This window comes from Pleurodeles waltl, chromosome 10 (assembly GCF_031143425.1).
Source record: "Pleurodeles waltl isolate 20211129_DDA chromosome 10, aPleWal1.hap1.20221129, whole genome shotgun sequence".
NCBI classification, from domain to species: domain Eukaryota; kingdom Metazoa; phylum Chordata; class Amphibia; order Caudata; family Salamandridae; genus Pleurodeles; species Pleurodeles waltl.
In genome coordinates, this window is record NC_090449.1 from 1,047,855,524 (window position 1) to 1,047,880,504 (window position 24,981).

The 24,981-nt window shown below is 46.8% G+C and overlaps 1 protein-coding gene across 1 annotated transcript in view; it reads right to left on the bottom strand.

Annotated features, from left to right (window-relative positions):
* The window catches only part of LOC138262205 (ubiquitin-conjugating enzyme E2 E2), a 587,710-nt gene that overhangs the window by 78,750 nt on the left and 483,979 nt on the right, over nucleotides 1-24,981 (bottom strand). Inside the window, exon 5 of the mRNA XM_069212049.1 lies at nucleotides 7,212-7,359. Coding sequence (XP_069068150.1) covers nucleotides 7,212-7,359 — 148 coding nt within the window. The remainder of the gene's footprint in view (nucleotides 1-7,211; nucleotides 7,360-24,981) is intronic.

A 24,981-nucleotide genomic window follows, 5' to 3' on the forward strand; every position in this document is an offset into this window, starting at 1 on the left:
CTGAGATAAATGTAGAGTCCCAGACATACACTCTAGTGCTGTGAGACTGCAGACAAGTTGTGGGTACCTCACATCCTGACATTAGGTGTGAGAGTGTCACCCACACCATCTGCCCTGCCTCTCTACATTTTTTTCAGGTTGAAAGTCCATGGGCGGTTGGGGTGAGCCAGATGTTTTTGTTCAATTTGTTTAAACTAGCATAAGGTTAGTTACCTTAATGTTTCCCAAACTGTTTGCCAGGGGCTTTAAAATGTTCACAAACATAATTAAAATGTTGCTGTTACTTTTTCTTCAAGAAAGATTGGTTAGATTTGGGTAGGGGTGATGGCCTTGACACAGTGCTGAAGGGCATTAATTTACAACTGAACAAGGACGTAATGTGACACCTGAATGCAGCAAGCCAAGAGGCGATCACAAAAAGACCACAGTGAATAAATAGTGCTATGTTAAAAAAGAGTAAATAAATGCACTGACAACATGGCCTCTCTTTGTATGTAAAACTGATGTTTGATCTTGAATTTTTGTCCTGAATTTTGACCCTTTGTTCTGAATTTTTGTCCTGAATTTTGACCCTTTGTCCTGAATTTTTTACAGTCCTGTCCAGAATGTGCCTCAATGCCAGGTGGTCACCCTAAAGAGGCCCGAGATGGCTTCCGGATTGGGCCGCCTCAGTAATCCGTGTTCCCACATTTAATTGCAGCAGCTTCCTGTTTAAAAGGAGAGCTTTGGGCACCGGCACGTTTTTATTTACAAATTAAGCACTGACAGCCAGTAACGTTTTGGCTCCTCATGCCTTGGCTAAGAACAGAGGGCAAAGGATGGCCTCCAAATTATTCCAAATTCCTCCCCTCGTCAATCCTGATAATCAATCACACAGGGGCCATTCCTAGCTCTGCCACTGGTATGTTGGCAGTCGTGTGCTTGAGTGTGCTTTTAAAAGGGCTTAACTGAACATAACCGGAAAGTTCAAAATACTAAACATTTTTAGAGTTGCCAATTGGCTCATGTTCCATACAAGACATTACTGACGGTTCAGGTACTATAGCAAACAGAACGCTGCATTTCACAACTTGTATTTTAGGTACGGCCTGGAACCTTCCACCCTCACGGTGCTTTTGGCTAAAAGCCATGACTGGCTGAAGGTGGCAGAGCCAACGGTGTGCCACTGCCAGCTTGGCATAATGTAGAAATAAAACGCAAAAAGGAACATCAATTCATGACAAAAGTGTACTGCCTGTCCTCTAAATTCCCTCTGGAATGGTAGCTCTCGCGGACGATTTATTTTTAATATGCTATGTGGGATTTATTGCAAGAAAAAGTAACACAAGACTGCTTTTGGAGTATTTTTTTAAATGCCCCCTCGCCCAGCGACCCCACATGAAATGTTGGCCTGCTCGCTTTGTTTTCCAGTGCATACTTTTGTTGTGGGAACCTAAAAGGCAGCATTGCAAACCATTTTTTGGCGGGTGTTCCCTCAAGCCCCACAATTTCTTCAGACTGCTGACAGTGTTCAACATTTTATTCAATACATGTGAGAAAATCTATTTTTCCATGTTGGGTGGCTTTGATGAAACTTTTACATGGGGAGAGGGTTTTGTTAAAGTTTAGACCGGTCTTCAGACGTGTAGGTGCAGTCAGGAGGCTCGAGGGAGCTACAGGTTTTTAGGGTCGAGCCTGCGTTGCATGCGCTCGCGCATGCGTATCGCAGCGAGACGCTTTAGTGTTTAGAAAAGGGCTCGGAGCCCTGTCGACATCACAACAGTGTTTTTCATTGGTTCGTGGGCTGGCTTAATAAAATCTGCTTGCTTTCATTAGTTGAAGGCATGCATACGTCATGCCTTTTCCAGTGGCTAGCCCTCCTCCAGCGCATCGACCAAGTACAGAAAACATGCGAGGCTCGCTGTTTTCTGTCCGGCTCGTGGCCTACTTTTTCTCTCATTTACTAGCGCGATTTCGCTTAGCAGAACTCGAGTGCTTTACATAGTTAATTGCACTTTTTCGGGTTATGTACATAAATGCACTTTTGCCGATAGGTGAAAACTCGGGTTAGGAGTTTACAACGATATCAGCTCTAACATGAGCAAACGCGAGACCCGTTGCATTGCAAATGCTTGTTCTGACCTGCAGCAGAGCCCAGTGCTTTGCATGGCATGGTCCACAACGCCAAAGATGTGGATGGCAGGTGACTGTTACCCACCAACACAGCAGGTCACCCACCGTGGTACAGGACACACTGACTGACGTATCGCATCACAAAGTGATTAAAAGACAGAAACATTCTTTGCCAGACTCACCAAGATCTCAACAAGCCTCCCAAAGTAAAAGTGCTCAGAGTTCTACCAGAAAAGAATCTTTGAATCCTGCTGGTGGCTTTGTTTGTTCTCACAGAGATGAGAAACAACTGAAGGCATACTGAAAAGACATTAAATAAGCAATGAGAAAAATAGCTGCAAGACCTGGCCTTGCAATCAGGCCTGCAGAACTCTGTGCTTCTGTGCTAAGATGGCTTCCTGTGTTAAAGTTATCTCTGGAAAGAGCCTGCAGTAACCTAAGTCACAGGATGGAATTACAGTGGGGCTGACTCGGCACTTCAACTTTCTGAGGTGGCTAAAAGTACTTCTGGGAGCAACATAAAAGCGAGAAGGAGTGGAAAATGGTGGGTGAAACTGAAATACGTCGGAAGGTAGGCCACAATGATAGGTTAACACTCTCACTGCACATTCTATGTTTAAGGGTGGTATTGAAATGTTCTACCGGGACAAATTCTGCCTCTGCTCCATTAGGAGTGGGCATGGTCTGCCGCCAAGCTATTTCCCCTGTTGTAGCACTTCAACTGCAACCGCAGCACCCGGATAGGTCATTGTTCTACAGTGCTTAATTTGTGCTGGTGTTTGCCGGTCTTAGGCACTGGCACTTATTTTTTTAATTCTGGCAAATAATTATAAGTCCACCATATGGTGGACCTGTGTGTCTTTTTTAGGGGTGAGCGCAAAGCGCTCCGTCCCTCTTCCAGTCTCAGATTTTAACCACGCCCATGTTACGTCAGTCACTTTTATTGGCTCATGGCCTTGCCTATTAAAATCCGCTTGTTTTTATTAGTGAAAGGCATGCATACGTGATGCCTTTTCTGGTGTCTAGCCCCCCTCGAGCGCACCGGTAAACTACTGGAACCATACAAGGCTCCATGTTTTCCGTATGGTTCCTGGACTACTTTTTCCCTTTATTTCGCAGAGCGTTCACGCTATGTTTTACACAGCGCGATCGTGCTCATTTTTTTTTCATTTAATGTGGTTAGAAAAGTCCGGTTAGGAGTTTACAGCGCTAACAGCTCTAACTTGACGTAATGCGAGACCCACTGCATTGCAAATGCTTGTTTGTTTTGTTTTTTGGCAGAGTTCCCCAGTAGAATGTTTAACTATTGATTATATACTTTTTAAATTATTATAAAGCTGCCACATAGGTAGTGCTGGCTCTGGTGGCATTCAGCGGCAGGCAGGAGCTGCGGTTCCGGATTTAAAGTTTGGCGGACAGGCGCTCCGTCCCCAGTTTGATGGATACCCTGTCTGCCGTATTCCAAGTGCCACAGCAGATAACACACCGGTAGGGAGGGGGTAGGACACCTATCACATTTGCGACAGAGCAACCCGTCTGACAAACTCCAAATCAGGCTTTTATTTATTGTGAACTAAGCACTGGTTCTAATACTACTTTTACGATCACTAGCAGTACAGAGATTATATGCCTCCTACTCTGAGTACTGGCAGCACAGAGTCTACACCTCATCACTAACCACTGGCAGAATACTAAAGTCTATGCTTCTTACCAGTCTCTGGCGGTACAGAATCTACACCCTTTACCGTGACCACTGGCAGGACAGAGAATCTACACCCCTTACCCTGACCACTGGCAGTACAGAATCTACACCTCTTACCCGGACCATTGGCAGTACAGAGAATCTACACCCCTTACACTGACCACTGGCAGTACAGAGAATCTACACCCCTTACCCTGACAGTACAGAATCTACACCTCTTACCCGGACCATTGGCAGTACAGAGAATCTACACCCCTTACACTGACCACTGGCAGTACAGAATCTACACCTCTTACCCGGACCATTGGCAGTACAGAGAATCTACACCCCTTACCCTGACCACTGGCAGTACACAATCTACACCCCCTACACTGACCACTGGCAGTACAGAGAATCTACACTGCTTACCCTTACCAGTGGCAGTACAGAGAATCTACTCCCCCTACCACAACCACTGGCAGTACAGAGAATCTACATCTTTTACCCTGACCACTGGCAGCACAGAGCATCTACCCCCTTACCCTGACCACTGGCAGTACAGAGAATCTACATCTTTTACCCTGACCACTGGCAGTACAGAGAATCTACCCCCTTACCACTGGCAGTTCAGAATCTACGCCTCTTACCCTTACCACTATAGGTACAGAATCAACACCCCTTACTCAAACCACTGGAAGTACAGAGAATCTATGCCCCTTACCCAGACCACTGGCAGTACTGAGAATCTACATCCCTTATCCAGACCACTGGTAGTACAGAGAATCTACACCTCTTACCCAGGCCACTGGCAGTACAGAGAATCTAGACCCCTTACCCAGACCACTGGCAGAACAGAAGAAATACACCCCATACCAAGACCACTGGCAGTACAGAATCTACACCCCTTACCCTGACCACTGCAGTACAGAATCTAAACCCATTACCCTGACCACTGCAGTACAGTATCTACACCCATTACCCAGACCACTGACAATACAGAGAATCTACCCCCTTACCATTACAACTGGCAGTACAGAATCTACACCCCTTACCCTGACTTTTGGCAGTACAGAGAATCTACACCCCTTACCCTAACCACTGGCAGTACAAAATCTACACCCCTTACCCTGACCACTTGCAGTACAGAGAATTTACCCCCCTTACAACTGGCAGTACAAAATCTACACCCCTCACCCTTACCACTGGCAGTACAGAGAATCTACACCCCTTACCCTTACCACTGGCAGTACAAAATCTACATCCCTTACCAGACCACTGGTAGTACAGAGAATCTACACCCCTTACCCAGACCACTGGCACTACAGAGAATCTATACCCCTTACCTAGACCAGTGACAGTACAGAAAATCCACGCCTCTTGCCCAGACCACTGGCAGTACAGAGGAACTACACCCCATACCCAGATCACTGGCGGTTCAGAGAGTCTACGCTTCTTACTGCAACCAAGGGCAAAACACAAAGTCTATTCGTCTTAAACAGACTACTAGCAGTATACAATTTGCACACTTCGTAAACTGACCACTACCAATTCACAGCATCTATACCTCACTTGTAAAAATAATAGCAGTACTCTACGTATACACTTCACACGTCAACCACCGACGGGACACAGTCTGACCACAACAGACCATGTCCAGACCACAGAGGTACACTCAATCTACGCCTCTTACCCGGACCCCTGGAAGTTTAGTGAGTCCATGTGTCTGAGCACTGGCACGGACATGCCTTACATCACTGGCAGTACAGAGAATCTACACCTCTTACCCCATCCACTGGCAGTACAGAGAATCTACACCTCTTACCCCATCCACTGGCAGTACAGAGAATCTACACCTCTTACCCCGATCACTGGCAGCACAGAGAATCTACACCTCTTACCCCAATCACTGGCAGCACAGAGAATCCACATCTTTTACCCAGACCAGTGGCAGCACAGAGAATCTACACCGCTTACCCTGACCACTGGCAGTACAGAGAACTTACACATCTTACCCTGACCACTAGCAGGACAGAGAATCTACCCCTCTTAGCCCGCCCACTGGCAGTTCAGAGAATCTACGTCTCTTACCCCGACCAGTGGCAGCACAGAGAATCTACAAATCTTACACCGACCAATGGCAGTACAGAGAACCTACACCTCTTATTCTCAACCACTGGAAGTTCAGTGAGTCTGTGCCTCAGGACTGACCACTGGCAGTACAATGCATATACACCTCACGCTTAACCATTGGCAGCCACTAGCAGTACACAGAGTCCACACCTCGAGTCCCAACTACTAGCATTACAGAGAGTTTACGTATCGTATCCAGACTATTGGCAGTACACATAGTCCAAGCCTCACGCCTGACCACTGGCAGCACAGCCTATGCTTTGTGCTTGACCAGCAGACGTATGCAGAGAATATGCTTACTGCCGGACTGGCAGTACACAGATAATATGCCTTGCACCTGATCACTAGCAGTACACAGAGTCTATGCCTCGCACCCTGACCACTAGCAGTAGATATAATATACCACTGGCAGTACCTTATGCCCGATCACTAGCAGTACACAGACTCCACTCCCCGTACCTGACCACTGTCAGTATACACAGAACATTTCTGGGAACCAAACCGCTAGCAGATCACACATACATCTTATGTCCAACCACTAACAGTGCACGGGGTCCGCTCCTCGTGCCTTGACCACTCGCAGTATACAGAGTCTATGCGTCATGCCTGGCTGCTAGCAGTACAGAGAATAAACCTTGTGTACAACCACTAACAGTACACAGACTTCACTCCTCGCGCCCTGACCACTAGCAGTATACAGGTTCTGTGCATCATGCCTGACCGCTAGCAGTAGAGAGAATAAACCTTGTGCCCGACCACTAGCAGTACACAGACTCCACTCCTCGCGCCCTGACCACTAGCAGTATACAGAGTCTATGCATCATGCCTGACTGCTAGCAATTCAGAGAATAAACCTTGTGTCCAACCACTAGCAGTACACAGACTCCACTCCTCGCGCCCTGACCACTCGCAGTATACAGAGTCTATGCATCATGCCTGACTGCTAGCAATTCAGAGAATAAACCTTGTGTCCAACCACTAGCAGTACACAGACTCCACTCCTCGCGCCCTACCACTAGCAGTATACAGAGTCTATGCATCAAGCCTGACTGCTAGCAATTCAGGGAATAAACCTTGTGCCCGACCACTAGCAGTATACAGACTCCACTCCTCACGCCCTACCACTAGCAGTACACAGACTCCACTCCTCGCGCCCTGACCACTAGCAGTATACAGGTTCTATGCCTCATGCTGGACCACTAGCAGCACAGGGAATATACCTCATGCCGGACGACTAGCAGTGCACACAGCGTACCGCTGGTGGCGCCCTTCTCATGCGGCCTCTCACCTGGGTTGCAGTCTGTGAGCAGCGAGCAGATGGAGAGCAGGACCTTGGAGATGGTCAGGGCCGGGCTCCAGTTGTCCTTCAGGATGTCCAGGCAGATCACCCCCTGGCTGTTGATGTTACAGTGGTAGATCCGCGTCCGGAACGTGACCTGTGCGTGGAAAAGAAAGTGTCACTGACTTCAAATCTTTCAAATAAGCAGTACACAGGATGGCGGCTTTTACGGCCAGGCCCAGGCAGGTGACATATGTACCCACCAATGAGGTTCATGAAAGGAGAGACTATTTCAACAGAAAAACGAATACTGACACTTTGTTTTGAAAGATGCTCAAATACAAATACTTGTAAAGCACAGTTAAAAAAAAACGTACCCTTACAACAAAAAGTCTGGTTCGATTACTCCGCGGTGCAAAGCTTTCTTTCATTTGTGCGATGTATATAACAGCGTTGCAAGCAAGATACCAGTAAGGACTGTACTATATTTAGGCCCAGCTTAACCTATTGTTACCAATTCTTAAAATACATATAGAGAGTGGACTTTAGTTCCACCCACAGGAGTATTTCTCTCTAACCCAGTGGTCTCCAAACTTCTCAATGCCGCCCCCCAACCCCCCAGTCGACACATAAAAATCTATGCCCCCCCTCAGAATTGTTCACGAATATTTTATAAAGATGGCAATGTTTAAATATGTCTAGGCCTATTTAAACATTGCAGTTAGGCACTGTCACCTTTAAAAAAAATTAATAACATGCTTTTGCTTAAAACAAAGGCCTGTAATCTCTAAACTGCTTCTTTTGGCCAGAGTCTGGCGCCCCCCCTGGGACTACTTGATGCCCCCCCTAGGGGGGCCCGCCCCCCAGTTTGAAGACCTCTGCTCTAACCTCATGCTACTGGCTTTGGGTGTATCAATTCACCACCTATGGAGTGCCTCCACATGAATGGATGGGTGACTATTTGACATCTCAAAAGTACACAGAATATTGACAAACTAAATTGCTTGCCTCATAGATGCATTATAATCAGAAAGCAATCGTTTTAATGTTTTGGTTTACTGCAGCAGACTTTTTCTTTAATATTTGAGCCTAGACTCAAAATGCGAGACAGACCAATTGGCTTTGGCAGTGTTTCCTTAGCAAATCTTGTAAATTTAACCCGAGTAGCCAGTGCCAAGTCAATAGTAATTATATTTATTAATATAATACATATCAACTAATTAACCACTGACTTCTGAAAATATTCCAACTCTCCTGTACACTGGTAAAGATCAATTCCCTCGCTTTAGCACTCACTGACAGCTGTGACCCCAGTTAAATCAATAGCAGCGTTAGGGAATGGAATACCATAAACAGAGGAATAGATTTACATTTCTTGTGCAAGCCTTGAAGAGCCCAGTAACACACTTTTTGTTAAATAGGGAGTCAATGTATTATGTCAGTCTTTGCAGGAATACATGAGTTTTGTGAATAAAATATGAATATCCTGAATTGTTCCATAATAATAATTTTAAAGACATGCAACATAATACACAAATCATATAACTTAACATTTGTGTCTTATCTTCAGACTAGCTAGGGATAAATAATAACATCTCTTGAACTGACGAAATTCGAATTTGCAACATAGCAGAATGCATTCTGAACTTAAAAAAATAAAAGTGGCAACATGGACCTCTGGCACATCTATGACCCGACCAATGATAACTGTAACATGCCCCCCTGCCCAGCACCCTTGAACTTTCTATAAAAGCTGTAAATATCCGACATAATCGAGACATTATCTCAGTCAGTCTAGATGTGAAGTTAGTGAAATGCGACAATCCCTTTGTTCACATTACATACTGCTTCAACTCTAATGTATTGAAATGTGATACTTGTGGCTTGCCAAATATACCACACCTGACTACAAGATGCCACACATTCTCACCATCAAGGCACAGCTAGCATTATGACAGGGTGAGCACAATCGTGCGATGAATGCTGACAAAATGTGATAAATGACACCACAATTATACCAGCATTACAGCAGGTAAGGGGGGTGAATGCCCACAACATGTCAGGAGCCCCCACCACTGTGCAATGGGTGACCACAATATGATAAGAATGACCATGTACTGAGTCTGAGTGAGGGCAACAAGCTGAAAAGATACTCACACAACCGACCCCATAAACCACTGCAGTGTTTCACTGACTAACACTGCTTAAAGTTAATGACTCCCCCATCACATAATGCTGCTATTTATACCAACTGATGCTTGAAATTGTGGATGTTTCTGGCTATGAATAACTTTGGACATCAACAGCCATCCATAGTATGTATTCTATTTTGTCTAAGAAGCCTCAATAAATAAATTCAATTAAATAATATTACATTGTGATGTTATCTTCATGGAAGAGATAGGATTCAATTTGAAAGAGTTAAATCCATTTATCCTTTGTACTTCATGATGATATATTTAAGATCTCAGCGCTATACTAGACTTGGTAATAATTGCCATTGTGCCCTCAGAACCATCAGTGCGAGACTGATGCTCACAATGTATCAGGAATGACCATCAGTTTGCCAGGATGAACATGATGCCAGAGCTGGGTACCAGTGTGCAATAGAAGCCCACAGTAGGCCACGAAGTACCACTATCCTACAGGAATGCATTATGCCACGAGTGGGCCATGAATGTTCCCAGTGTCTTAAAAATGACCACCACCTGCCAGTACTGTCACGTTACTACCAAGAGATGGACACCATCAAAAGATATGAAAGTCATTATCGTCATTATACCAGAGCCAGCATTTTACTAGAGGGGGGAATCATGCCATGGATGCCCAAAACAGATATGCCGACTCACATGGTGACACTGTGGTTCACATGGCATCAGCTCTCTCCACACAGTCTTGTAGTGAAGAGCGGACATCACAAGGTGGAACAGAAAGTGAGATGGAAACCACTGCGGCGTGGGTTTATAGCTCATAGTTGGAGTCTATGCACAGGTGACGTCCATCATCTACCCAAGACATGGGCGGCGGGGTCCGACTCCATTTTTAGTGTGTTTGGAGGAGGGTCTCCTCGGGCAGTGCTGGGCTCTAAGTCCAACCCTTCATGGCTGGCCAGGGGGGGGGGGAGTCAAAGTCCCGCCTTCATTAATGCCCTCCACCGCTTCTTACATAGTGAAAATATTTTCTAGATTGGCAGGTCTGCTACATCTTGCAAAGAATTACCACCATTGTGCAAGGCCTGTATGTTACCAGAGCAGGCAGTGGATATAATGCTGATGTGCAGACACACTCATGCTCACTCACACACAAGCTTTTCTTAATACTTACATGGGCCGAGTTCCATCGCTGCATCTCGAAACAAGGGTGGGCCCAAGCGGGGTGAGCGTCCTGGAGCGAGCTCTAACGAAGCGGGAGACCGTCGGGTGGGAGTGGGTCACGGGTCTTGCTTGAGCAGCCAGGAGGAGGGAGCTGAGAGGGCCTTCAAGCAGTTATGGACACTTTGGGGTTGGATTTTGGGGAGGGGGTTATGCAGCATACTTCCCGTCAGTAGGGCACCTCCTCTTCTGCCAACAGCTTTTCCTCCAGCAAAGAGATTCCCCCTTTTTTAGGGTTGAGCGCACATGCCCTCTGGCCTGTTGTAATCTCTCTGTGGGCTTTTAATCACGCCCACTTTTGCTAGTCATTCTTTGTTGTGCTTGTCTTAAATGCTTAATTTTTATTTGTGCATTTTGTGAAATGTTCCTCTTTTGTGTGCTGAGTTCCCTCCCAGGCGATTTCACTAAATGAACATTTTGGTTGGCCATCTCACTACGTCACGCTTCCTCCTGTTACAGTGTGTGATGGCCCCTCCTCTGGTTTAGGTTTGCCTTTCATCCCAGCTGCGATCCTTTCTAGATATTCACACGGGGTGCCAATAACTCTTGAGCTCACTCTCTTGGCGGCCGTGGCGCTTTGAATCAGCTCGCTTATGTCAACTGTTTTACTTTTCATTTTCAATTTATGTGGCAAGAAAAGTCCTGTTAGGAATTTACAACGCTAATAGCTCTAAGTCGAGCAAACACGAGACACACTACATTGCATTGCATATGCTTTTGTTCTCTTTCTAGAACAGCTAGCTGACAGACTCGTTTTTCTTTTTACCTTTTGCTATGCAGAGGGAAGGATTATCCCCCCTGCATACCAACAAAGTACTAATGTACTGTGTTTTCCATGCCAACGTGCCATGGTTCTTCTCTAGAAATTACTACATAACGCTTCGCCTCAAGGCACTGCTGCAGGGTGCCACTGAGGTGAAACCTACAAACAAGTTAGCATACTAAATAGGGTTTGACTGCAGATATTAACTGTCCTTGCCTGCTTTCGACACTTGGCTTTACTTTCCAATCAAGGTTTAATTTATTTATTTTATATTTATACATCTCTTACACCAGTTTACAAAACTTTCAGGTGACGCGGGTTCACCAAACTAGCCGCCTTTTTGGTGTCAGTTGTTAAAGCTTTACGCAGCGCTTTATGTGGTATGAAAAAGCGGCAACGGGCCAAATAGAGACACGGCCAAAAAGTTTAACTGCGAGTCAGGACAAGAGGGTTGGCCTATGCTAGCGCTTCTTAAACGGTTTAGAACCACGGCCCACGTTTTATTGTGACAAACTCTTGTGACTCACCTGGCTTTAATGGACATGAGGCGGGCGATATTTTAATGTAACTAAAGCCTCATGTGGTAGCACTCTGCCATTTACAGACCGCACATTTGCCAATGAAATGGCCACTAAATTTGCACAGACACTTTTACTGACTGAACTATACTACACATCAATGAAAATGTGTGAAAATTGTATTTCAGTGAATATTTATCATGTGCACATCACCAAATAAAGGGGGTCATTCTGACCCCGGCGGTCTAAGACCGCCGGGGCCAGGGTCGGCGGGAGCACCGCCGACAGTGCCCCGCAGGGCATTCTGACCGCGGCGGTTCGGCCGCGGTCAGAAGAGGCAAACCGGCGGTCTCCCGCCGGTTTACCGCTGCCCTTAGAATCCCCCATGGCGGCGCAGCTTGCTGCGCCGCCATGGGGGATTCTGACACCCCCTACCGCCATCCTGTTCCTGGCGGTTCGCCCGCCAGGAACAGGATGGCGGTAGGGGGTGCCGCGGGGCCCCTGGGGGCCCCTGCCGTGCCCATGCCACTGGCATGGGCACGGCAGGGGCCCCCGTAAGAGGGCCCCACAAAGTATTTCAGTGTCTGCCTAGCAGACACTGAAATACGCGACGGGTGCAACTGCACCCGTCGCACCTTCCCACTCCGCCGGCTCAATTCTGAGCCGGCATCCTAGTGGGAAGGTTGATTTGCCCTGGGCTGGCGGGCGGCCTTTTGGCGGCCGCCCGCCAGCCCAGGGCAAATCTCAGAATCACCGCCGCGGTCTTTTGACCGCGGTGCGGTGTTCTGACGGCGGAACCTTGGCGGAAGGCCTCCGCCGTCCGCCAAGGTTAGAATCAGCCCCAAAGTATCTTGATTTGTTTTGATCCTATTAAAATCTTTGATTCCATCACAAAAAAAAAAGTTCCTTCATTTTGCTTAACTGCGGCATGTGTAGAGTTCATTTACAAGTCTTTACATTTTGTTGTGTTACAAAAAATGAAATGCTACAGACTTTCATTTCACACACTCTGTACCCCAGCAAGATTGTCACATAATTAACTTTACTTTTTTTTGTCAGACTGTAACGTGGGAATAGTTTGTAAACACCAATCCCCAAATTAAAAAAAAACATAAGCAGCACTTTGTCAGAAGACAGCCTGACATTTGACCTCTGTCTTTGAAGTATAGGAAATGTGACAAGAGAAATACGGAATTTAAAAGCATCTTTATTTAATACTTCGAGTTTCACAACCTACCATAGATTGTCTGGTGACCCCCAGTTTGGGAACAGGTCCATGCAGTAAAGCATGTGTCCTGAAACATGTGACTTAGGATCCCGTGCTAGACACAGCCTGCCACGTGACCAGAATTTGAGCTACTCTAGTTGTGTTCTTCAACCATTTCAACAAAGAAAAAACATACAAATGCTCACCTAAAACAAGCAAGATCTACTGGCTTTAGCAAAGATTGTTAGCACTGATTTTATTCAATAGTAACAATGATGATTTGATTTGAAATTGGAAGTGTTTGTATACTGAAACTACGTGATTCTGAAAAGTGTTGAAAATACCAGACAGTGACTGAAACATTACAAAGATGCGTGAGAGTGCACTGCTCAGCATCTCAGCCACTTCCGTTCTTCTCACATCACTTTCCCTTCAAACTCTCTCTGCATTAGTCACTTCGACTTACTCCGTTTTCTTCCCACCTCTCTCTTTCTCAAGTCCCACCTTCACCAACTTCATCGATATGTGTCACTTCCTCCTTCTGTACATGCTTTCTGTCTTCCCCTCTGCTTCACCATCCAGCCCTGTCAAGTACCACGCATCTGGGGTCATTATACCGCATGTTAATGCTAGTGTCCGCAACACTGCATTAAAATGCAGTCACGCAAACAGTACAAAGCCCCCTTGCTTCGCTGCCCCGGGCAGAGATGTGGGAGTTTAACCCGAGCCCGGGTGGAGGAGGGGTGAGTGGTTGCCAAGGATACCACATCCTGGCCTGGGCCCGGTTGCTTTGCTTCGTCTCGTGCACAGGTGCTATATTCACAGTAACAGAGGAAAGGAGATGCCTCCGGCACCCTCCACACGTGGAATCCTGATCCGGGCCGAGAAGAGACAATGAACCACAAGAAGCGTGTGAGGTGTGGGAGACCATGAGACCAGGCCTCACTACACATGTCCGAATCCATGGGATCACTTGAAAGGTCACAAGGCAGGTTATGAAGCACTTTGCTGGTCACTGAGAGCGGACTGAGAGTGCTTCAGCCATACCAATGCACTTCATCTCCCAGAAGGCACTGCAGCTCCTGTCATGGACAATGCAAGAGGACTAGACCAAGAGGAGTTCCTTAGTTCTGGAAGGGAGACAGCCTTTTCCATGGCGGCCGAACCACGAGCTGCAGTTACGTGACCGTTGCAACGAATGCGTCTTTACCATGCCTGCCGTTGCAACTACATGCCTTAGGGAAAGCGGTGTTGGACTTTACAGTCCAACGGTTTCTCTACTGTTGCGCAGACTGGAGTTGGAATAGTAAATTATACCATTTCAAAGTCCATCGCTTTCCCCAGAGCATGTTATTGTAACGTTACGTGTGCCAAAAGGAATGCGTGATAAAGATCCATTCACTGTAAAGACTGCAGAGTAACGCATGCGTGTTAAAGGCATGGGTTGTTCCGACATGCAACCGTCTTGCAACAAAAGTTTGTCTCTTCCTGGTGCCCTGCCCAGACGGCTATCACCGCGCCACCCTGGCATCATCGTGCAGTCCAGTGCCAGTTGCGTGAGTACACCTGCAGAGCGCAGCCAGGCGGTGGAAAAGGTAAGTTTTACTTCCTGGTAGTCTCGCTTGGGCCACACAGTGTGGTCGGTCGTCACCACCCACCTCCTAGTTCCAGACTCAGGACAGATGTAGTCACAGTCTCTCCCACTACACTTGTACCTTTCAGTGTGCATGCAGCTCTTAGAGGCCAGTTCAATACCCGTAAACCACATCTCAAGTATTAGAACTTGTGACTTGCAGGTATCACATCAATCTCTGCAGCCAGCAAAAGCAGTAACCCCTTGAGCTGTCTGCATAAAATACAAATCTGTGAACTGCTGTGCTCTGCAACAGGCACATTTACCCTCTGTGCTATTTTATGTGTCAAACCAGTGAAGAGACTGCACACAGATTTCTCCAGCAATTACAGGAACCAGCAATTAAGTTACAAACCTTCTATTCCCAGAAGTTTGCATCATCGTCAAGGCTCTCTTACAGATTCTCATTACTCAAAAAGGGCCATTTCTGATAATTAGGTCTTTGCATAGACTTCGTGGCTAGATTTTGCTCGCAAGAAAGCCTCACTCGAAATCTCTCGCATTTGGCACTTGACTATCACTCATATGTAGACTGAAACCATAGAAATGTCACACACTGGCAATCTGAAAACTTGGCCACTGCCATCATCATATATGGTACAGCAGAAGAAACGCTCTGCGGCCCAGCGCTCTGGGGGCTCACGGCACCATGATTATGGGTGTCTCTGACTACCCCCCACTGACAGCCAGGGGTAATTTTCTTGTTTCCAATAAGTGCCATGGAAACCATGCTATGCCACTGCTCGGGCACACACACAGAAAACACCAAACTCACAGCCCCTCCACAGGTGCATTTTCTTTTGCTGTAGTAATGTCTTTATTTGACAGGTGGTTGGGCGATACATGGCAATCGCTCAGTGTGACCTGCAGAGAGGCCAAGGACCGGATGTGCATGTAGGCTGTATACTTCTATGAACCAGTGACAGGTGCAATGCCTTCAGACTGCGCTCCAGAGCTCGCAACCTTGCACCACCAGAGCACTAATGCATAGTGTGACTTATACAGACGAGGGGAAACGTCCAGAACAATGAGTCGGGAACAACGCTGTCGTTTACAACGCAAGCGTCACCACGCTTGCCGGAACAACAACTCCCTTTTTCTCTGCTTTAACCACGCATGTGCTGAACAACTCACATGCATGGTTAAGGCAGAGAAAAAGGGAGAGTGCATCGAGAGAGGACGTAGTCAGGTAAGTGGGGCTGGGGCAGGGTTGGAGGGCAGTTTTTAGGGTTGAGTGAGGGGAGGTAGAGTAATTGTTTTTTAAGGGGCGGGGTGGCGGGTCGGGTTAGTTATGTTTTTAGAGCGGGCGGGGAGGTCGGGGTAGTTATGTTTTTAGGGCGGGCGTGGAGGTTGGGGTAGTAGCGTTTTAAGGGCGTGTGGGGAGGGGTCTGGGATAATAGTGTTTTTAGGGGAGGGGGTGGGAAGTCGGGGTACTTGTGTTTTTAGGGGGGTGGTAGAGGGTCAGTGTACTTGTGTTTTTAGGGCAGGTGGCGGGGTAGAGCAGGCGGGGGGTCGGGGTAGTTATGTTTCTAGGGCGGGTGGTGGGGGTCGTGGTACTTGTGTTTTTTAGGGGGGTGGTAGGGGGTCGGGGGTACTTGTGTTTTTAGGGCAGGTGGCGGGGTAGAGCAGGCGGGGGGTCGGGTTAGTTATGTTTCTAGGGCGGGTGGTGGGGGTCGTGGTACTTGTGTTTTTTAGGGGGGTGGTAGGGGGTCGGGGTACTTGTGTTTTTAGGACAGGTGGGGGGTGGGGTAGGGTGGTGGAGTCTGGATAGTTATGTTTTTAGGGCGGGTGGCGGTGGTAGTGTTTTTAGGGCTGGTGGTGGGGGTTGGGATACTTGTGTTTTTAGGGTAGTGAGGGGTTGGGGTAGTTATGTTTTTACAGCAGGTGGGGGGTCGGGGTACTTGTGTTTTATGGGTGGGTAGGGGGGCGGGGTAGTTTGTTTTTAGGGCGGGTAGTGAGGGTTGGGTAGTAGTGTTTTTAGGGCAGGGTAGATATGTTTTTAGGCCAGGGTATATATGTTTTTGGGGCAGGTGGGGGTGTCGGGGTAGTTATGTTTTTATGGTGGGCGGGGGTTTGGGTAGTTATGTTTTTAGGATGGGGTCGAGGTAGTTGTGTTTTATGGGTGGGGGGGCGGGTAGTATGTTTTTAGGGCGGGTAGTGAGGGTTGGGTAGTAGTGTTTTTAGGGCAGGGTAGATATGTTTTTAGGGCAGGTGGGGGAGGGGTAGATATGTTTTTGGGGCAGGTGGGGGTGTCGGGTAGTTATGTTTTTAGGGTGGTTGGGGGGTTGGGTAGTTATGTTTTTAGGATGGGGGTCGGGTAGTTGGGTTTTGAGGGCGGGGTTGGGTAGTTATGTTTTTAGGGCAGGTGGGGGGTGGCATGCTAGAACCACGCATGCCGTTACCACACGTCTTTACTAGGCATGCTTTTAGAACGAAAATTCGTTGTAAAGGCATGCGTGGTAAAGGCATTTGTGGTAATCACGCAGTCATTATTACGCCTGCGTTGTTGAGGCATGCGTGGTTCGCACGTCCGTTGTTCCATCATACAACCTCCAGACACCAGCAGGTGACTCAGTTCGCAATACCGCCATACAAGACTTATACGCTGCATGAAAACTATAGAAACACAACATCTGGGAAGAGGAAATACTCTAAGGGAGTGAAGACACAGGTCCATGGCATATAAACTAAAACATGTGAAATGTAAATAAACTGCCTGGCTGGGTCACCTTCAGGGTTCTTACACTTGGGAGTCCAGAAAGAGATCGGTCTTGAAAAACTGCACTTCAAAGTTCTTTCCATTTCTACCTATTTCGAACCTGAACCGCCTCAAGTAGCTTGCTGTGACTTTGCGCCAGTTCTTTGGTTACTTGGGGTGGGGAGTTGGTTACTTGCCATGGGATGTAGGTAGAGAAGCCTAAGTGATTTCATAAGCTATTTGCAAATAAACAAGGTTACTAGTTTTCTAGAATATGCTCAGTTCAACGCCCATGGCATTATAAAACATTAATCATAAAAAAATACACCACCAATAAATCCTGCGCATCAAGTGCACAGCAGTGTAATCGCTACTTGTAAAGTTAAAAACATATCTTTTAGGGCTGTTCGGGGGCCGCTTTCAATGTCTACTTTTAGGTCTCACAAAAGACATTTTGCGGACTTACCAAGTCAACCGTGGGCTTACAGCCCGCCCCTTGCTTACAATTAAATCAATCAACCAGGATCTGTAAAGCGCAGGCAATCACCCATGAGGGTCTCAGAGGCGCTAGAATAGCTGGCTGCTCTGCCGCCCTCCGTTCACTTGAATAGCCCAGTCTTGAGACCTTTTCTGAATTTGTGGAGCGATGAGGCAGTCGTAAGATGCGGGGGAAGGCTGTCCCAGGCTTTTTGCACCAGGTGAGAGAAGGAGCGTCCTCCGCTGTTGGCTCGGCGGATCCAGGGGGAGTCTGCGAGGAAGAGGGGAGGCGGGTCGCAGTCGTCTGGTCGGTTTGTGGAAAGTCATTTGTTTGCTGATGTATCCCAGTCCTTAGCTGTGCGGGGCCTTGTATGCGCGGGCCAGCATCTTGAACTGCATCTCTTCTGAATCGGGAGCCAGTGTAGTTCCTTGTGGTGCGCGGTGATGCGAGTCCGTCGAGGGATGTCGAGCTGTGTTTTGCACTGCCTGTAATCTCTTCGGGCAGCGTGCAGTTATTCCTACGGTTGGCGTCAGTGTCAATCTCACTGCTTCTGATCTGATGGCTTGCCTTCCTCTTCTGGTGTTTCTCCCTTTCTGGCTGACTTGAATCCTCCCACTGCTCACTTTTCAGGAACTACACTTTAGTTTTTAGTTAAGCATTCAATCAGAAAGAATGTTTTATTCTAGCTTTCTCTCCTGTGCGCTTCTCCCCGCCACACATCCCTGTGCTATATTTCACGCTCCCTAGTATCCTGCTAACTCTCTCTCTTGTGTTCTTCCACCCTCATACCCCATACAGTTTTATTTTGTATTTCACTTCACTCACACCCAGTTGCATACCCCGAACATAGTGAGGGAGGTTTTTATTCATATATATTTATATTTTTTTTACGAGAGCCAGTCAGCAAATTGCTGCCAGCCCATCCACCTTCAAAAAACGCTTTGACGCTAGAGAAATCTCATAATTTGTCATTTACCAAACCATCTTGGATCAGTAATTATTTCACAGAAATGCGGTTGCTTGATGACACATATTCAGATGTGCGCATGACTACGGAATGATGTGGTCGGCGGCTGCAATGTCCGCATCCAGGCACCTATGAGATGCTGCAGCAGTGCCCAGACCATCGAACTTTTTTTTTACGTTGGCAGATGATGTCAGCATTGCAAAAAAGTTTATTCCTGAAAGTGCACAGCATCAGAAAGCAACATTGGCAAAGCCAACAGGTCCAAAAGGTGAGACCTGATGGCTTTGCCAATGCTTATTTATTCCTGAGGGCTGACAGGGGCGTATCTCCGGGTTGGAGGGGGATACGGGGTGGAACATCCACCTAATAATTCCTCAGAGTCGTCTCGTGTGGACCCACCACGGCCTCTCAATGATCAAGTCCGTTTTTATTAATTCCGCGAAGGAAGTATTGGGGGGCCACCCAGACAAAAACACACACTATTGTTCAGGTGGCATGTTGTGTGGAGCACAGGACTTTCGTTCTTCTTTGCATGTGTTCTTGTCACAAAGCCCCTAACACTTAAAGCATCTGCTCCAAGGTGCGGAGATGGCACAGTGCCCGGGGTTCCTCTGGCCCTCCCAGTGTCACACACTCGCCCCTGCCTGCGCTGTGCGCGCGGTGGTGCGCCGGCCCGGATGATGTTGGCCCATCACAGACCACTGAGCATCCTCGCCCCATCTACACAAAGGTACATTCTTAGCCAGAGGACGCTGGGCCAGGTCTAGTCTCTATAGAAGCCGTTCCTGCTGCAGTGTAATTCTGAATCATTGAGAATAATGTTTGCTCGGAGGACGGGCTGGAATTAGAGGCCACTGTGTGTACAGAGGCTTAAATCCTCACACAATCCCCATTAAATAGATGCTTTAATATGCCTGCTGCAAACCGTGCCTTGTGGCGCGAGCCAATGAGCTGGAGTACGAATGAGTGGGTGAGTGCTTTTGTTGCACACATCCCTGAGGGTGACAGGTTACAGTCCTGATAGGACAACTCGCTGAGTTACACCCACCGCACACGGCTGCATTTCAGGGACATGCAAAGCAGACATGCAAACCCTTGCAGGCTTTCCTCCAATCCTTTATTCTTAATGGTTCAGTGGCTGTAATAAACGCCATTACGGCAGACACTGCGAGTGCCCCTGTAATCACGATGCCACTGGTGATGGGACGGATCCTGGGTGCTCCGGTATCCCCTATATCGGTAACTCCGGGGCGAGTGAGAAGTAGCGGCCGTTTCGCTGGTCACTCATAATCAGGGAATTAGGCGGCAGCACAGGTCCAAATTATGTGGCAAAGTAGAGTAAATTATGTGGGGAAAACATCAAATTGTGCGACACATTTTGTAACACTGTTATTTTATTATTTTGTCATTGTCAGCCTGGTAACACTGTCTGGGCATTGTTTCCACGTCATCAGTACCAGTTTACCACCCAAACAGGGCGACAAGCAACAACAGAAAGGTGGCCAGACCAGTTTTGAAAAGAGCATTCCACTGCGTGCAAAAATGTCGCTCGCTTTTTTTTTATTTATTTTTTTTAAACTTTTGAACCGTTTGAGGTAGAAACAACTTTTTTCTTAAAATCTTCTGATTATGTTGCCGAGGATGTATTATGTGGCAAATGCGGTAAATATATATGCAAAAACTGCCACACCATCGCATAATTCCAGTGGCCCTGCTCAGAATAAACACCCAAGCTGCTAAAGCAGTAACACGGGTACTTCCAGTGGTGCCACCGTCTGTGCTGTGGCTCCTGCCGTGGGGCCTGTGCTGTGGATCCGGCGGTGGGGCCTGCTCTGCTCCCAAGGAGGATGCTGGAGGATGTTTGACCGTGCAGCCATGAAGACCTGAGGGCACGCCTACCCCTTGTTCAGCCAATCCTAGCTCACATGCTCCACCAGCACGGTGGGGATTGGTGGGCTCATAGTTATCAGATATTTTATCCAGCTGGAGTGGGAGTGAAGGAGAGGTACTTCCGCCACGCGCTGCAGATTGAACAGGAAACCCCTGCCTGAGGTTCAGACATCTCCCTGCACCAGCCCCCCCTCCCCTGTCCACCCAAGGATCTCTTATCATCTGCTTCTGCAGAGGGTGGTCAGGGCACGAGTGCTTGGCTTGGACTCAACATTTCCTAGCTTCTTGCCTCAGTCTGATTTCACTAACACTTTAATTATCTTTTTTCAATATAAGGTCATATTGGTATCAAATGGAGACTTTCTGTCACCTGCCTGTTCCACTGCAAGAAGGCGAGGAACTGGCGAATATTAAATCTTGCATGGCTGCTTTGGGTGTGGAGGTGAGAGTGTCTGTGCTCAGGAGAGAATGGGGGGGGGGGGGGGGGGGGGGGGGGGGAGAGAGAGAGAGAGTTAGTTAGTTTCCGTGCGTCCTAAAGGAGGTTGAATCTCTTTTTCAACTTTATAAAACATCCTTGTGCCAAATATGTCTGACCCCCCCCGCTTGCTGCCAGTAGGTATCTGCCAAGTGCCCCCCAATGTTATTGATTACACATTCGACCAACTCTCGCATTTTAGAATTTTATTTTGACTTTCCCCAGAATCTGTTGCGTTCTCTTCCTATGATGTGACCTGGAATTGTTGGGACCCAGAGAGCTAGCGGCTTAAAAGCATTCCACTGCATTTCTATTTTTACTATTTAAAATTATGGGCTTAAAAATGGCAGCAGCATGCATAATGTTTTTGTCTGAAAGGTCAGCACTGCTCTTGGCTGTCAGACATGACCTTGGGCATTTGGCAGCCAGGTCTATTTGCATAAATGCCTGTTTCAGCAATCCCTGGCACCGCAGTGAATCAATCCGCTGAGCTGGCAGGGCATGCAAAGGCACAGTGGAGCTGAGAAATACACCCAAGGACTTAGTATAATGCACTTTTCAAATATACAATCCACAATCTACGCCCAGTACTAACGCCTCTAAACAAATATTAATGCTACCAAGAATGCCCTTACCTTTTAAATAAACCAGGTTCACCAGTAGTGGGACAGGTTTCAAGGTTTCTGCAAAGTTTGATTTTAGTTTCCAGTCGGGGTCCTGGCTTTCATGGGTGGAGTCAGTCCATGGAGGTCAGAAGACTGAGCGGAACCTCAGAAAGGCGGGATCTGGCCTGAGCGCGCGAGCATACGTTCCAGAAGGTGGAGCCTCGTGGGGGCAGGGCTCCCTGACCAAACTATATGCACCGAGCCAGCTGGATGCCTAGCGTCAGATCGTAGACGCCAACTTTATGGCACCACAATGAATATTCATGAGATAAATTTGCATAATATGGATTAAAATAAGTTAATTCACATTCATCAGTTATGCAGAAAATATAACGCACTGCACACTGCTAGCAAGCGACTGCTGATTCATCAGCCACTCATATCACGCATTCCTCATCAAAGCCAATGTAACAATTTTCTTTTAAATGTTTTTACTGGTATTTTATTTTAATAAAACAACACAAACAATGTGCCATGTATTTCAAGACAGTCCTCTGCTGCGCCTCTTTTATTTATAAATTCTTTGTTACACCTTTTTTTAATAAAAAAAAATCAGTCAATTTCGTTCTTCCCATCCAGGATCGAGCACACCAGACCCCTTCTCTGCTGGATGCGCACAAGGCTTTCATGTTTGTAAATTAGTCCACAGTAGCTCCTTCCAGGGGCACCAATAGGCAGAAACCAGGAACCCTGGTTGGCAGAGATGCCAGACGTGGCACAGAGAGCTCCCCTCTGGCCTACAGAGTAGAGATCCTTAACACGAGGGCTCTGGGCAGAGGGAGGCTACACTGATCTCGAGGGGTGTCATGTATTGACCATGTCAAGATGTGTTTTTGGTGATAAGAAGCAGACTGGCAGTGATCCACTTTGCCAGGGGCCATCAGTAATGCTTTTTGGCACACAAGTCATGGCTGGGTATAAGCTTTAAAGATTCCAAATAATCCTCAAAGTCTTTCCTGCCCATCTCCCATATTTGTAGTACAGTTGTGAAAAATCAAGGTTGCCATTCTGGTGGGGCCTTGAATTATTTTTTAAGCAGGGCGGTGGTGGCGGGAGGAGATGCAGGAATGCGCAGCATTAAAACACCTGAAGATGTACTCTGCGGGGCAGTCTACAGGACTGGTAAAACTGTGGATGGAGAGTGCGTATCTTTGATCCTGGACCGGACACAATACATCAGACGTGGCATCAACACATGGTAAATACTTCCACCACTTCCAACTCCACACCATACAATCACCCAAAGGTCTTCTGTTGACTTAGCTCACCATGCCCATGAATCAGCGACAGAGTGTGGCGACCGCAGAGGTCCAACCGAACACTGTATGCATGTGACTTCCCATGAATAAGAACCCTGTGCTTGGTAGTGGTAAGAAGGCCAGTGCAGGGAGTACATCCCACAGCCCGTGGAACCAGAGTCACTTTTCACTCTTCTCCACAAACGCTTGGCACATTGTCTCAGGGACCGCTAAGAATAGTGGTCCCAGCACAGACTGCAGGGTGCTGGAGGAACCCAGAGGCTTTTACCCAACTGCAGCAAACAGTGATGGGAATCTGCAGCCTCACACCAGTTAGTTGAAGACTTCCATCAACTCGACTTGTTGTATTTCCTGGTTAACGAGATGTGTATAGTGGTTATTTATTTTATTTTTTTAAAATGCCTAGACCCAAAGTTTTGTTTAGAAGACTGAGGGCAGTGTAACCAAATGTCAGGTGGGCTGTATACCTGGATGCAAAGCCTTGATTCCACCTCATGCCGCTCTCATCAATCTCTGCTGAGGTCAAATAAGTACATGATGCCAGAAAACGAGGGACGGTGGGACCCACCTGCAATCACCGGCTCAAATTAAGCACTGGCTATACGCCTACACTTAGGTTCAACCAAGCCAGGAGATCTGCAAGTAGCCCTGGTCTCTGCTGGTCTTGGTATTTTTAGCTTATTTGTTATATTTGGAAAAACAAAAGACAAAACAGGCAACAGCTCCCAATAGATATAATAAGTACAATTCACATTTAAATACATAACATTTCTAAAAAATTATCAAACTTAAAGAAAATCTGAAAAATCTCATGCGTTTGATCCACATTGGTAGACATTGAAGCCTAAATATGTGAATTTCTGTTGCATCCCGTCCCCTTCGGAAGTCTAACAACCTCCTTCTTGAAACCCAGATCTCAAGAATTTACAAACAACCCTTCGTTGCTGTAATTCATCATCAAATTCTTTATTGTTTAGTCAATTAAAACCATAACAATGTTACTCATGTACATACAAACATTAACATCCATAGAACATATAATACTGATATGTTTTGCCAAGGGAACAAACAGCACAAATTCTTACCTACAATAGTTAATTCGGCAAATGTGATAAAAGCAATATAAAAATCACAAACAATTGGTAATTACATCACTTCCCACTCTTTGTTAAATGGTGTCTGCCCTAATAGAGATAACACCATTAATAAAATGAAAAGTACAAAATAAAACCAACGTGACAGCCAGCGGGAAGAGGGCAACAAATGGTATACCATCGACCCAACGGAGCCGGGCTCGCTGTAGCCCCCCCTAGCGGTAACTGGTCATTACTTGTTCATATATCAATAAATATTTCATCAGTTTAGTGTTCAGATGGGGATCAGATGGCTTGGGAGTTTTTATTATTGCGGCCCTACATGTGCGGATACCTCAACGGTAAAGTTTTTTTTTTTTTTTTAACTAGCTAACACGCGCCCTATGTGGGTGGGGACAAGCGCATATCAGATGTATAAAGTCCCCTTTCTTATAACCACAGTCTGCACGATGTTACGCTACTAAATTTCCAAGACGGTTGGTCGGCAAGAGTTGGGAGCCAACCAAAACGAACTGCCATCAATTTTCTTTTTATATTCACCAGGAAAGTGAGACTTAAGTAAGGCACTAGCTTCAGACTTTCATAATATTTAAGCCCCATCCATGCATGAAATCGCTGGCTACAACTGTGCTTATGGACCAGAAAAGGGTGATATTTTGCAACTTTGTTTATTAATTGACGGAATAGTGCAAAATGTAAATTCTTATTCCAAAGCTCTTCTGTGCTCGTCTGAATTAGGGCCTTCAAAAGGTATTTATTAT